Source organism: Hyaena hyaena, unplaced genomic scaffold (genome assembly GCF_003009895.1).
Source record: "Hyaena hyaena isolate Hyena2069 unplaced genomic scaffold, ASM300989v1 scaffold_22, whole genome shotgun sequence".
Lineage (NCBI taxonomy): Eukaryota > Metazoa > Chordata > Mammalia > Carnivora > Hyaenidae > Hyaena > Hyaena hyaena.
Genome location: NW_024080654.1, coordinates 4581058 through 4595565, shown reverse-complemented (window position 1 = coordinate 4595565; position 14508 = coordinate 4581058). Strand labels below are relative to the sequence as shown.

At 50.9% G+C, this 14508-nt stretch overlaps 1 protein-coding gene across 1 annotated transcript in view; it reads right to left on the bottom strand.

Annotated features, from left to right (window-relative positions):
- Positions 1-14508, bottom strand: part of COL4A2 (collagen type IV alpha 2 chain) — a 167145-nt gene that overhangs the window by 112642 nt on the left and 39995 nt on the right. The window contains exon 4 of the mRNA XM_039226664.1: positions 7542-7622. Coding sequence (XP_039082595.1) covers positions 7542-7622 — 81 coding nt within the window. The remainder of the gene's footprint in view (positions 1-7541; positions 7623-14508) is intronic.

The following is a 14508-nucleotide window of genomic DNA, read 5'->3' as shown; positions in this document are numbered from 1 at the left end:
ACAGGGGCTATTTAATTTGAATTTTTGTTAACTAAGATGAAATACAATTTAAAATTTCTCTGACTACATTTTTAAAAAAAATTTTTTTTAATGTTTTTTATTTATTTCTAGGAGAGAGAGAGAGACAGCATGAGCAGGGGAGGGTCAGAGAGAGAGGGAGTCACAGACTCTGAAACAGGCTCCAGGCTCTGAGCTGGCTGTCAGCACAGAGCCCGATGTGGGGCTCGAACCCACGAACCGTGAGATCATGACCTAAGCGAAAGTGGGACGCTTAACCGACTAAGCCACCCAGGCGTCCCTCTCTGACTATATTTTAAATGCTCCAGGTAGCCATGATGGACAGTGTAGCTATAGAACACTTCCATCTTTGCAGAAAATTCTTTTGGAGAGCACGGAGCTAGCAAGCTCCAAAAGATTCGGGTTACTGACTGCTTTGTTTGCTTCTGTATTCCTGGTGCCGAGATGGGACCCGGCACGTGGTAGATATGTAATCAGTACGTGTCAAAAGAATACATTGTTTTTCAAATTCTAGTCTCCAACTACCGCTGTGTATAATCTACTGTTTCACGGCATTTTCATGAACCTCACCAGCCTCCCCACATGAAGAGCTCTGTGACTGGAGTTATAAGTTACATGACTTCTTTAAGGATATCTCTTAAATGGCTTCTCACCTCCCTAAGACTTGGACACAATCTTCTCGCCGCCCCTGACCTTTACCCTTGGACCTTGCCTTGCACCAATGTCTCCCCTCGCTGTCCCTTAAGCACTCAGGGCACACCCTTACCTCGGGGCCCTTGCCCTGTGCTGTCCAGGGCACCCCCCTATTCACTCATGCACCCCCTTCGCTTCGACAAGTGCCTTGCTTGTAGACGGTACACAGCGCTTATCTGAGTGTTGAAGGCATGCAAGTTTCCATGGCTGACAGGAAGCGGGGTTTTCTCACTATGGCAAACATACAAGCACATCACTACCTGTAACCTACAAGCTAAGTGGACCCTGTCCAGACCTGTTGCAAGACTAGTTTCACCATAGAAAATAAACACATAAACAAGTCGCTGCAGCAATTGTAGCATCAGATGAGCCAGAGCTACCGCTGTTTCAAAAGCGTGCTAAAAGGTGCCACATGATTTTCAAAACAGGTGAGGCCTATTCGTGGACAGGTGTTACAAAAGCCCAGCACCCAGGTCATGTCGCAGCGATTTCTGAATAATTCATTGTCCTTTCTGGACTGTGATGGTTTATAAAACATTGGAGGTGGATCCTAAATTTTTTTTTAATGCTTTTTTATATTTTAGAGAGAGAGGGACAGAGAGCAGGGGAGGAGGAGACAGAGAGGGAGACACAGAACCCAAAGCAGGCTGCAGGCTCCTAGCTCTCAGCACAGAGTCCGATGCGGGTCATGACCACAAGATCATGACCTAAGTGGAAGCTGGATGCTCAACTGAGCCCCACCTCCACCCCTTGGCACCCCTAGAGGTGACTTCTGTTAAAGTACTGAGGATCCCATGAGAAAGTGCTGGGAAAACAGCAGCTGGTCTGAACAGACGTCTGCCATAGTGGCACCGACATTCTGATCCCGCACACACGAGCCTCTTCGGATAACGAAGGTGATGACCACGTTGCCATGGAAAGCTAAGGCAGGCGTGGCCACACACAGCGCATATGTTCTGAACTGAAGATTTCTCGTAGCACTGCGGTGCTCTGCCCACTTTTCAGATTTGTACTGAGTCATTTCTGAGACGAAATTCAATGTTATTTTGCAATCCTGGCTACTCACATTTAAGGATAAGGTTTACGATCTGTGACACAGGATAGAAGGCAGTTTTCTCAGCAAGACTGCAGCTCACCTTACAGAGAAGATCTTGCCCATCACTTGTGGTTCTTAGCTGCCCTGGGTCCCTCTGCCCCCGTGTCTGGGGCCAGGGCTCTGCCTCCCTTCATCTCTTGCTCATTACTCCTCTGAGCCGATAGCAAGTGGCCAAATACAATGAGTCTTTTCACTGTCACAGGGCACCTGCTCCCCCCTTAACCCCCCACCAGAGTCCTCTGTCCACTCTCCCCTGCGTCCCCTTTCGCTCAGTGTCTCTCGCTCCTTTTGCTTTGATTTACATTGTTGAATTTAAGGAATCTTGTGAGGTTACGAATTATTTACTCATACTTTGACTCCAGTCCAGGGACCCACAGACTGTGGGAAACTCCGGGCTGCATGAAAGAACATGGCAGCTATACACAGCTTGGTGTGAGGCGTCACCACCATGCATGTGAGGTGCTTGTCTCTGGTCCCGTGGTTCACGCTGTCAGGCCCATGGCAAGGGCGGGAGGCGAGCGGGTGGCTGAGTGCTGAGTGGCAGGGGCGGGGGCGGGGCGGTGGGTACCAATGCCCTCACGTGGGGGCTGAGGACAGAGCTCTGGGAACCAAAGCTGTGGGTTCTCTTTTTCTCACTGCAGCCTGACCATCTCCTTTTTTTTTTTTTTTTTTTTAATTTTTTAATGTTTAATTTATTTCTGAGAGAGAGAGAGACAGCATAAGCAGGGGAGGGTCAGAGAGAGGGAGACACAGAATCTGAAACAGGCTCCAGGCTCCGAGCTGTCAGCACAGAGCCCGACACGGGGCTCGAACCCACAAACCGTGAGATAGTGACCTGAGCCGAAGTCAGCCACCCAACCAATTGAGCCACCTAGGCGCCCCTTGACCATCTCCTTAAGTCCCAACAATGTGGACCTAAAAAGCACCTTGGTATTTACCAATTTCTAAAATTTCTGACTTCTGGGGAAACAGGTACCCCACGAAGGTCAATGCCATTCAAAAGTTGCAATAAGCTATCTGACCCGAGTTCACGGTCTGAAGGCAAAGGGCCGGGGAGTGGGGTGGGGGGGACACAAACCTGCCTAAGGAACTGAAGTAATGAATTCAAACTGACCTCAGCTGGAGAAACCTGAGAATTTCACAACCTCTGGGTAAGTTAACGAGCAAAGACAAAGATGTCTTTATGTGTTGAACTGGACGCCTCGCCTGCTCTCCTTACTGTTGTCTATACTGTTGACCTTCGTAGCACTCGGTGCATTCCGCTGCTCTGACGGAAGTTCTGCAACAGAAATGAACTCTAATGCTTTCCATCCAATGGACTTCCACCCCCCACAGAGAAAAGAAAAATACAAAATATATGAAGAAAGAGTAAGGCAACTAAAGACAGGTGAGGGGGCTGGACAGCTCTGTAATGGCGACCATAGGGCCGTCAGCGGCAGAGAACTCGGAGAAGTTAGTTGTCCGACTTCCATCATGCCCATTGCCCTGTGCGATATTGGTGAGGTAGGACTTATACCTTTTAATTAGTCCTTTAATTTAATTATATACACAATTATTTATTTTATTTTATTTTTTTAATGTTTATTTATTTTTGAGAGAGAGAGGGAGGGAGGAAGAGAGAGAGAGAGAACATGAGCTGGGGAGGGGCAGAGAGACAGAGGGAGAGAGAGAATCCCAAGCAGGCTCTGCACTGACAGCACAGAGCCCGATGCAGGGCTCGAACTCATGACCCCTGAGATCACGACCTGAGCTGATGTTGGACGCTCAACCGACTGAGCCACCCAGGTGACCAATAGTTTATTTTAAATAGACACCCCCAAACAGCAAAAAATTATCGATTCATTTAGGGATACCTGGGTGGCTCAGTCGGTAAAGCATCTGATTCTTGATCTCGGCTCAGGCTGTGTCCTGACAGCACAGAGCCTGCTTGGGATTCTCTCTCTCTCTCTGTCCCTCCTCTGCTCTCACTCTCTTTTAAAAAAAGTACCAGTTCTTTCCTTGAAGTTCGGTTTCGCTCACTGAACCACTGAAGGGAAGGGTGGAGATATGGCCGGAGCACCCCAATCGTGAGGGGAGAGGGCCAGGGCCCCCTCATTTGGCCCGTGTCCTTCCCTCCCAACTGCGGAGAATCTCCTCCGTGTAGGGTACCATCTGGCAACAGGAAGACGGGCATGAGAGATTGCCCCTTGAAGCCTGAAGACTTGACTTGCGCTCTGGACCGCACTGAAGCAGGGCATCCCCCCCCTCCCACGTCACGTGCTCCTTCCCTGTCGTGTGAACTAGGGCCCAGGGCCTAGCGCACCCGTCTGCACCTCCCAGCTCTGACCGGGGGGTGCAGGGCGCGTGGACGGCGGACACCCCGGCTGCTGCCGGAACGGTTTACCCACGGGGCTGGCTGGCTCTGCCTGCGAGAAACGGCTTGCTCCCTGCGCCGACCCACTGCCCACCAGCCAGGGCTGGGGAAGCAGGCTGCACACGCTTTACACTGAACCTATTCATTCGGTAATGTGAGAATTCATTTGGAATCAGCATCCACGGCACATTTGTGATTTCTGCTCAGAGTCCAAAAGTTATCCAGTAACAGGCGGCTTCTGATGGCGGCTGTCACCATGGCGAGGAGCGAGTGAACTCTACCCCGTGCCCATATAAGGCCGGGCTGCCCAGGGCCTCGGGAGCAGAGGGCTCTGCGGCAAGGCATTGTCATCCCTGCTCCAGAAGCACCGTGGGGAAAATACACGGCAAGGGACCCTGGGGGGGCTGTGGGAAAGGATGAAGTATGCACTCAGCTCTCTCACAGCAGACTCCGTCCAGCTGCTATTTTTATGCATTACGTTACTTTTAAAAAATATTATCAATCCAAGAATAGGGCAGAAATAGCCCTGGCGTCTCCAGGAACACATCTGGGTAAATTTGTTAATTAGCAAATATTTAGTGCGCGTACACCAGGCTTCTGGAACTGGAGTGGGTGTTGCCCCTTAACAAGCGCGTTAATGAGGTGGACGAAAGTGCCCCGACAACGGGTATCTCCACTAATACGGGCTCAGCCCGCAGAACACGGTAAATGGTATCATTTCTCTCTCCTTCGTAGTTTTTTTCTTACCATTTAGCATCAGCCTTTCTATCCTCTCGTTGGCTAATACCCAGGGGGACACGTGGGTCCCCGGGGCGGGCCTGGAGCCGACTGCTGAGACAACCCAGCCTGTGTCTGTGGGGCCCACTGCGGCGGGAGCGCTGGGAGGTGCAAAGGGGGGGCAAACGGAGCCTGCACGCTACACGTGGTGGGTCCCACAGGCCAGGCCCCCAAGTGGCTACCACACGCCTCTGTCTCTTGAACAACTGCTGTATGTCACCTTAATTTTAGCATAACCTGTCTGACGAATTAGAGGCAAGTCAAACCTGTGCGGGGTTCTGGATTACTCGCATTAACCAGAATGTGTCAATTATCTACTTGGTCACGGATAGCCACAGTGTCAGGCTATGTTGTGGATGAGGGCTGATGGGAAATCAAAAGCTCTCAGTGCAAGCTGACTGACTTAGAGAGACCTAGGGACCCTTAGAAATCTCCATCCTCATAACCGCTCTGAGAAGATGTCTGGAATTCCCTAAGAGTCCATAACTACACAGTAAAATAAAATACAATGCTAAGTGAAGTAAGTCAGCTGGAGAAAAACAAACGCCATATGATCTCACTCATGTGGAATTTAAGAAACAAAACAAACGAGCAAACAAAGAAAAAAAGAGACAAACAAAAAAACCAGACACTTAAGTACAGAGAACAAGCTGGTGGTCGGCAGAGAAGTGGGTGGGGGTGGGGGAGAGAGACAGATAAAGGAGATTAAGAGCATGCTATCTTGATGAGCGCAGAGGAATGCATAGAATTGTTGAATCATTATACCCAACACCCGAAACTAACAGGGCACTGTATGTTAACGATCCTTGGGTTAAAAAAAAATTATCAGAATGAACTATCTTTGCTGAAGAACAAAATCCGTATAAAACTGCTATGGGAGATGTCACTATATTGGTTCTGCATTAAACAATCATAAAAGGTGAAAAGGAATAGACCCCGTAATCTCTGCTCTGTTTGGGTTCTGTTTGGCTGATCACATGGAGAAGAATGCAGAGTCTCTCTGGAGCTGAATTCCCTCTTACACAGGCGAGTCCCACAGATATCTGTAAACCATTAATGCATCTTCCTCTTGCCCATATACGGCCAGGCCAGGCCAGGCCCTGGGGAGGGAGAGCTCTGCATCAGGCATTCTCATCCCTGCTCCAGAAGCATCACTGGGAGAATCAATAGCAAGGGACCCAGGGGGATTTTAAATCTCATGCAATGGCTACCATATATTTAAAAAAATGCTTAAACCTTGTTAAATGCTGATGTGTAATCTTTGATCAGCAAATCTTTTCTTATTTTTCAGTTTATTTATTTATTGTGAGAGAGAATGCACAGGCACGTGAGAGCCTGAAAGGGACACAGAGAGAGGGAGAGCGAGAATCCCAAGCGGGCTCCATGCTGACCGTGCAGAGCCCGACGTGGGGCTCGAACCATGAACTCATGTGAGATCATGACCTGAGCCAGAATCAAGAGTTGGATGCTTGACCAACTGAACCACCCAGGCGTTCCTCGATGAACAATTTTTAAAGAACAACATCCCCATTCCAAGCAGAGGAAACTTGGCTAAGTCAACAGCAGCAACAGCTGCCTTGAGGACCATAACTCACAAAGGACGCAGCACGTGGGGACGGAAGCTCTGGGCGGGTGGCAAGAAGCCCCCTCCGCGGTGGTCTGCGGCACTGAAACGACGGTTAGTCGGTCACACGTTACCGAGACCACCATGTTTGTAAAGAGGTTCGTTATCAGTCACAAATTTTACACGTTTGACTAGTGGAGGGGACTCGGGTGGGAAGGGTGCAGCGCCCAGCCGGCCGCCAACTGGCCCCGCCCAGCTCCAGCGAGGGGCGCTGATTCAGTGGTGACGGGAACACAGGCAATGCGTCCCAGCCACCTCTCAGGCCCTGGCCCCTGGCAGAGGATCACGAGCAGGGCCCCCACGGGGAAACGCGATCCCAATGTGTGAAACGTCAAAACACTGTGGCCCAAAACGAAATATGCTCCCCACGCGAACACGGGCTTACACAGATAAATACAAACAATCTCTTCTCAAAATCAGTAATGCCAGGACCCAACATCTGCTTTAATGGCATCGGGAAAGCCGGTCCCTTCGACTGCACGTAAGGAACCCATATCAGTCCACATTCCAGGTTCTGGTGCGGGGCGACCTCTTTTCTCGGACTTACCTGATGAAATACGATACAGGAAGGATGTTCAGGAGTGAGCAGAATAATTTTAAAAGAGAGACTGACTCTCCATGGAGGATGCTTGCGTCCTCTAGAACATGAGAACATGTATACCGGGAGGGGTGTAGACAGAGCCACGTTTGCTCCACGTAGTATACATGTTTATGCATAATCTCACAGGCATAAGACACGATTCGTAACAACCGACAAGAGAAAAAGGTGTGGAAGGAAGTTATCTGTGTTCTCAATCCGTTTGGAGAGTGGTATAAAGCGAGCAGACATTGCCCCATGTTATTGCCTATCCCAGCGTGGGACAACACACCTGGGTTAAATTTCTCAGCAGAGCATGCAGGTGCCTTAATCAGGTGACTGAAGGCGCTCGGTTTAGGCATGAGTGTCAGGAAGAGTGGTTGGTGGCGACGCTGTGACTTACCCGCCCTCCTTTCTCGGGGAAGCACTGGCAGCCTCCACTACAGTCTCTGCCGCCACAGGGCACGTCGAACTTCTTCACACCCTGCAAAAAAACAGCACAAAGAAAACATTAGCCCAATGCCATCCGTTACCAGCAGGTGTCACAACACCATCTGCTGCGAGGGGGTCCAGCCCCGGCCGCTAGCTCTTCATTCAGAACAAACAGACTTTGGGGCGCCTGGGGGGCTCAGGCCACTGAGCGTCTGACTCTTGGTCTTAGCTCAGGCTGTGATCTCACAGTCCATGAGCTCGAGCCCCACGTCTGGCTCTGCGCTGACATCGCAGAGCCTGCTTGGGATTCTCTCTCTCTCTCTCTCTCTCTCTGCCTCACCTCCCCATACTCTCTAATTATAAATAAACTTAAAAAAATAAAAACAAGCAAAGAGACGTCAATTTTTAGAGCAGGTGTAGGCCCACAGCAAAAAGTACAGAGATTTCCCGTCCACTCCCTTCCCCCCACACATCGCATTCTCCCAACTATCAACCTTCCCCCGCAGAGAGGCACGTTTGTCACAATCCATGAGCCTACGGCAACGAGTCGTCGTTGCCCAGACTCCAGAATTTACATTCGGGTCCCTCTTGGTGCTGTGCCTTCTATGGTCACTACCGCCTTTTAAAGGTGATAACTGCCAGATGCCAAACTTGTCCTGGGTCTGCAACGTCAGGGAGAACGCTCCCTGAGCGCAGGGATCCACGTGAAGCGAGCCCGTGAGGACACTCTGTTAGGTACTTCAGAGGGAAGGAGGCGCTCCAGGCACACAGGAGGCGGCCCTGTTCTCTGGGAGATGTGGGGGGTGCCTCCCAGAGGAGGGGCTGTTCACGGTGGGCAGGATCGCGCTACGTTCAACGCTGGGTCCCCATCTCACACCACGGGCGCCACTGCAGTGAAGGGAGAGGGGCTTCCCACGGGGAGGAGGTCCTCACAAACGCGCCCGTCAGGTGGTGCAAACCCTCACCTCTGCCACTGAGGTTCTGGACGTCCTCGGTGGCACCAGCAGGGGACACCCCGTCCCTTCACTCTGTGAGACACGTTGGTCTGCAGGGGGGAGGAGGGGATGGACGGAAGAGGGTTTTGCAAGGATTTATGAAGCAGACTTTTTGTCAGGTGCCGAGATAGAGCACCTCAGTGAAGACAGTGAATAAGTCAGGGGGTTCTGGGCCTGGACAATCCCGATGGGATTGCAGGCTTTGATCTCAGTATTTCAGGTAAAAGATGGACTTGGACTCTGGACTCTGTCTGAGCTCTTCTTTTCAGACCGTTGACAGTACTAAGCATTTTGAGTAGGAAGTGACAATCAGATTGACCTCTTCTCTCCCCTTCCTGATGAGCCCCGCCTCCCCCATCCACAGGACACGTGAGTTACAGCGGCAGGGAGCACGGGAGTCCGTGTCTGGCGCGTCACCCCGGGCCGCACCCCCTGCTGGCAGGCACTGATACTCCGGGGACCCTGGATGCCGTTGGCTTCTGGTGTGTGCCGAGCCGGACTTTACCATGCAAGCAACACTCCCCAGAAAACAGACCATTCCAACTTGACGCACAAGTGCATTTTGCCACATCTGTTCCATTTCTTCTAAGTTAGGTCTTAGGGACTAAACAGGATGGTCACCTGGGAACTCCTGTTAAGCTTTCTGTCTGTTTCTTGTGCCAGCACATCAGCCGGAATCTTCCCCGTTCTTGGCTTGGTACCGATGCTCATGTGGAAAGGGACACGGTATTGCCTGGCCACCTCTGTGACACCTTCTTGTCTGTGACAGCCTTCCTGGACATGCAGCCTCGGACGGGCACACAAGTGAACTCTGACTCCAAACCATCTGGCCGGAGTTTACCTAAGATCACAATAACTACTCAATGTTCTTTCTGTAGACATGACAAATTCCTTTCCTGGGCTAACAACTTTCTACGAGAGGGACCCTGTGTCCCTCCAATGGCCCTTTACCTCCTCAGTCTCTGGTGCACCAGTCACTGCTCTGAAGAATTCAAACAAATCTGAGAATCTCAAGCCAACACCTCGAAGTCTTTTGGGTCTCTTGGTTATCTTCCTCTGAGACAGCCTGAGTTCACAGTATAAAAGTAAACACATTTAAAATCCTTCCAGGCCTTCAAAATATGTTTCTAGGTATTTGCCATTTTTTTTATGGCTTCAACGTTTATCTATAGTGGGGCTCATTTTAAAATCCCACAATTTTGAATATTTGGCTTTTACAAGTCCGGCTCCATGCTAAGCCATCGGTTTTATGGATTACCCTGAACGCCAAAGGGAGACGTTTAGAGGGGCCGCCACATTTATACTCTGTATTACGTACGACTGGGACGCGAGTAGGTGGCTTGGCAGTGTCCCTGGTTCACACAGTAACTCATTTGCCAGTTGTCTGGATGGGGTAGAGGGACTCCTCGGTCTAAAGGGTGAAGCATAAACGCACATTCTCCATCTGGTATTTCAGAGGCTATTTTTAATTTTGATTTTAAAGCCACTTGCCAAATCCCTGGATATAAATCAATGGTTGAAATGATTTTAAAGGTTTTAAATGGATCTAACAGACTTTCTGTCCTAGGCTTAGGATGTACATGGGACTTAGTATAGAAATGCATTCTTCATAATCTGCTTGAAATTCAATAGCGCTGTTTTGCTCTTGGAGCTGGGATTTGTAGGTGTGATCGCCCCCAATCCTGACACTTCCTCAGCCATGTGCCATGGCTCAGGTACCGTGTCTCAGGAGGTGAGGAATAGGTCATCGGGAGGCAGGTGGCCTCGTACAAGCCACAGCCAATTCCCATCATGGAGATTCCAGCCCTGTGTGCCTGTCTGTGTGATGTGATGTGTGTGTGTGAGTGATGTGGTGTGGGGTGTGTGAGTGTATTTTCCCATGGGCACCTTGCATCTTGCACATCCTAAGAGGAATCCTTATGAATCCCGGGATCTAAGAGCTCTGAGCACCATGAGTTGGAATGTCAGACTCCAGGATGAGAACAGTATTTATTAGGGCAGAGGGTGAGTTCCAGACATCTCTTAGAGACTAAACAAGTCTCAGACCTGAGCCTCGGTATTCCCTGATGAGCTGTGGGCTCTGGAACATTCTCAGATACGAATGCCCTCCTGAGGACCCTGCATGAAGAGTCTGTGAACTGCTGTGTGGGTCCCTGTCTGGGTCCCTGAATGGAAGAGCACTAAGGGTTCCCCCCAGCAGCCGGCCATGCTCCGAGCCCTTGGCTCCCCACCTTGATTCAACTGCTCACTGCAACTCAGAGACAAATCACGATCCTTCTCGTCACCTCCCTGGTAAAGATGGCCAGTTTCCCACCGCATACCCAACTCAAGAGTCCGCCCACCACCCTTGAAGATGACAGGTTGGCCTGGGTCTAGGCTTTCAACCTCGGTGTTCCTAGGAGGGCATGCTTTCCATCTGTGGCTCCAAGGTTCTAGGGGAGCATCAGGTGAGTTCTCATGTCAAGTCTGAATTCCCATGGGCTCCACTCTGTAGAGCAATCTTCCTGCCCCCTACCCTCCCTCCTTACGGTCTCCTGCAGCCATGCCTATAACTGAACATGCCGTCCCGACGTGCATGGTGGAGATGCTGCTCGGGTGTGCAAAGTGTCCGCTGTCACGGAGCACGCCACACCAGTCAACGGAGCTTGTCTGGATGTCCTTCATCCCAGGGCGGAGCGGGACTCGCGATGGGACCAATTGTGGAGAAGACCCACGCATGCTGGGAAGGGCCTCCACGCCCTTGAGAATGCCTGAATCTGACACGCACGCATTCACGTGTCCTCGCCCTCACACAGGAACCGCTCCCTCACGGGCTCCGGAACCATGCAGGGGCCCACGCCATGCGCTTCTGGCTGGGAGGGGTCCAGGAAAGACTCTCCCTCAACTGCAGCAGTGAGCGAGCTCCTGCCTCCCCAGTTCCTCGCAAACGTGGCCGTAGGAGGGGGCCTGGAGACACTTTAAATTCACTCATTCGTTCCTTCCCTTGTTCTTCACCGAATGCTTACTTTGGGCCAAGCACGGTGCTGGGCAGTGGGGTGTAGAGTGGGGAATAGACAATGTGCACCAGCTGACAAGAAAATTCAGTGAACAAGCAAGGGAACCTGCATACTTTAAATTATGGTGAGTATCATGGAGAAGAGGAGCTGTGGAAGGAAGAGTCAGAGAGGCTGGGTCAGCTCATGGAGAGGCCTAGCCTAGTCGGGCCCTTTCCCTGGGGCTGTACTGGGCCCACCTCACAGGGTGGGTGGGGCAGGGGTATGGGAAGGGGGCTGATAGATTGCTGGGGCTCCCCCCTCCTGCGTTACACATAACATCTAAGATGTGATTAGTCTGCGCTTGGAACGCTGCCATCCTGTTCTGGACCCTAGGCACCCCCGGCGCGGGCATGGGCGCATCGCCCGTGTCACCTGGGCACTACTCAGGAATGCAGGCTCCCCCCTCAGATTTCCTGCATCGGGACCCACTTTCTAACATGCTCTCTACGCAGGCACGTTGCACTGGCCTCCTGCTAAGCCACCTCCTTCAGCGGAGAAGGAAGTATATTCCCCACGGGTTCCGTGCCTTCCGTGCCCAAAGTGGACTCGGGCCTGTAGTTCTAGAAGAGTGCCGTCCCCCAGACTCCCTCTGACCCCAGCCACCTGCAGCTCGTTCAGGGAGGCTCTGGGCACTCAGGACTCAGTGGCTGAGCTTCTCACCAATCACGGTGCCACAAAAAATGTTCAGTTCTCATTTCCTTACTCAGAACATCCTGTTAAAATCTTCTCTTCTGAATTTTGCCCTGCCCTGAACTGCTAGCAGCATTGTTGCACTAACTAGAAATTCTAGGAATTAAGACTGACCCGGATTGCGTAAGAGCCAACTGGCACTGTAAAGGCATAGATAAATTTTCTAGAAACCTTGGATATTCCACTCAAGTGGAACGCAACAGACACTGTTTCTAGGGGCAACGGGGAGACCTTTGAGCAAGAGATTTTTTTTTTTTTTTTGGTCAGCTTTTTATACAGGAATTCTTTTCTTCAGAACCTTATCTGAATCTTGGCATCATTCCATTTAGGCAGATTTGAAAATATGTGCCTTTGCATGGACATTCAATTCATCCTGGACACATCCAAATCCCCCTGGGTGCATGACACATTCCCTGGGGGGGGGTCTTTTGTCTCTGGGAGAACAGAGGTCTAGCTTCCTGAGTCCGGCATCTACGAGGTTCAGGCAGAGAACTTCTTGCCTTGAGCTGCCAACAGAGACTGCTGTGCCATCTATAAATGGAACCCAGTCTCGTCGGAGTAGGTATGTGTAGACGCAGCTGCAAGATTAAGGGGACATCCGGTCCCACGTGAGGCTGGCCTTGCCTCTTATTTGAGCAATCTACTCGCATCAGGGGAGTGGAGAATCTTTCTGCCTTCCCTGGGTATCACATAGCATCAGGCAGAGAGGAAAGGCTTTCCTTACCTCCCGGGGCCCAACAGACACATTCCTTCGGACGTGCCTGAGGAGTGGCCTCCTTCGAAACTTCGAGAAAATGGCTTTTCTCACTTCTCCCAGTGGCAGATTTGTTCTCATATTTAGGACATTTAAAAATAGGTTTAAATAACAACTTGAATGCCAGGAAATAAAACACACAAAAGATCTGGACTCTTCAGGACGAGCTATTTCTGTAACCACCAGTGTGAACGATCCATGTATATGAAGGGACCAAATCCATGGACATGGACCCAGGTTTCTGCAGACGTGAGTATTGTTTAAAGTCGATACAATATTTACAAATGAAAGAGGAAAAAATGTGGGGCATTGCTCTCGAATCGCACATAAGAAATGAGTATTAACCAAATTTATATGAAGACCCAAGAACAAAACTCATTTGTCCTCAAACAAAGAATATTTTGTCCTCCGCATGTTCCAAGAAACTTCTTGTCCAAGAAAGTCTTTCTCAGCCAAGATACCTCCAGCCAAAAAGAGCAAGTCTCTGTAGGGAATTTACAGATATTCTACCGCCGGATTGCCCCCAGCATCGAACCCAGGCTTCCTGTGCAGGGGGGGATACTGAATAGCCCAGTCTAACAGACACAGAAGACAGACATTCCTGACTGCAAAAAAAAGTAGTCCTTTTTCATATTTAAGGTAAAAAAAAAAAATCTATACAAGTCTTTGTTTTTGCCACAAGTCTGGTCAGGCTTGACTTTATAGAATTATCCTTTTAGTCCAAAAAAGAGGCCAAAAACAAAGAAGAAAGCCAACTTGGGAACAAGGTTCCCAGTAAAATTCTATTAGTTTATCAAAACAGGAAATATAAGCCATTTCCGCACATGCAGCTTTAGAAATTAAGGAAATAATTCCAACATGGTATTAGCGAGACAAAGCATATGGCAGAGGAAACGCGGGCCACGGCCACTCCGCACAGAACAAAGTCCTTCCTCCCTGTAAACCGGGCGGGAAATGCGGCCCATTCAGCTTCCCTTGTTGAAAGCATTTCAAGGGCACCCAGGATACATGTGCCACTGCGGACTGTCATCAGGTCGGGCGGGGAAACGGGTGATGGGCGGAAGTGCGGCCCACGCGCAGACAAGGACTCCGGCAGGTTCCCCACCAGGCCTGCCCGCAGGGGCTGGGGGCTCGGGGATGTAGGGGGCGGGGAGGGCGCTGTGCTGGGAACAGAGCCGGAAGGGCCAGGGAGAGTCCACAGGACAGGCCGTGAGCGGGTCTCTGAGGGTGACAGTCTTGGCCGCCGTGGGGCCAGGTGACCTGCAGGCCAGCGTCACCCCTGCTGGCTCACCCGCCCGGCAGACGCTCCCGGGAGGCCTCCCCGAGTCAGCTGCCACGAGCCACGTGACTTTACGTACTAGTGCCTCCTTCTTGTCCTGCAGCTGGACGTCTAGGGGTGTTTTCCAAACAGAGTGGCTACTGACAAGATGGCCCGGGGCAGCCTCACCCCGACGCCGCGCCGGG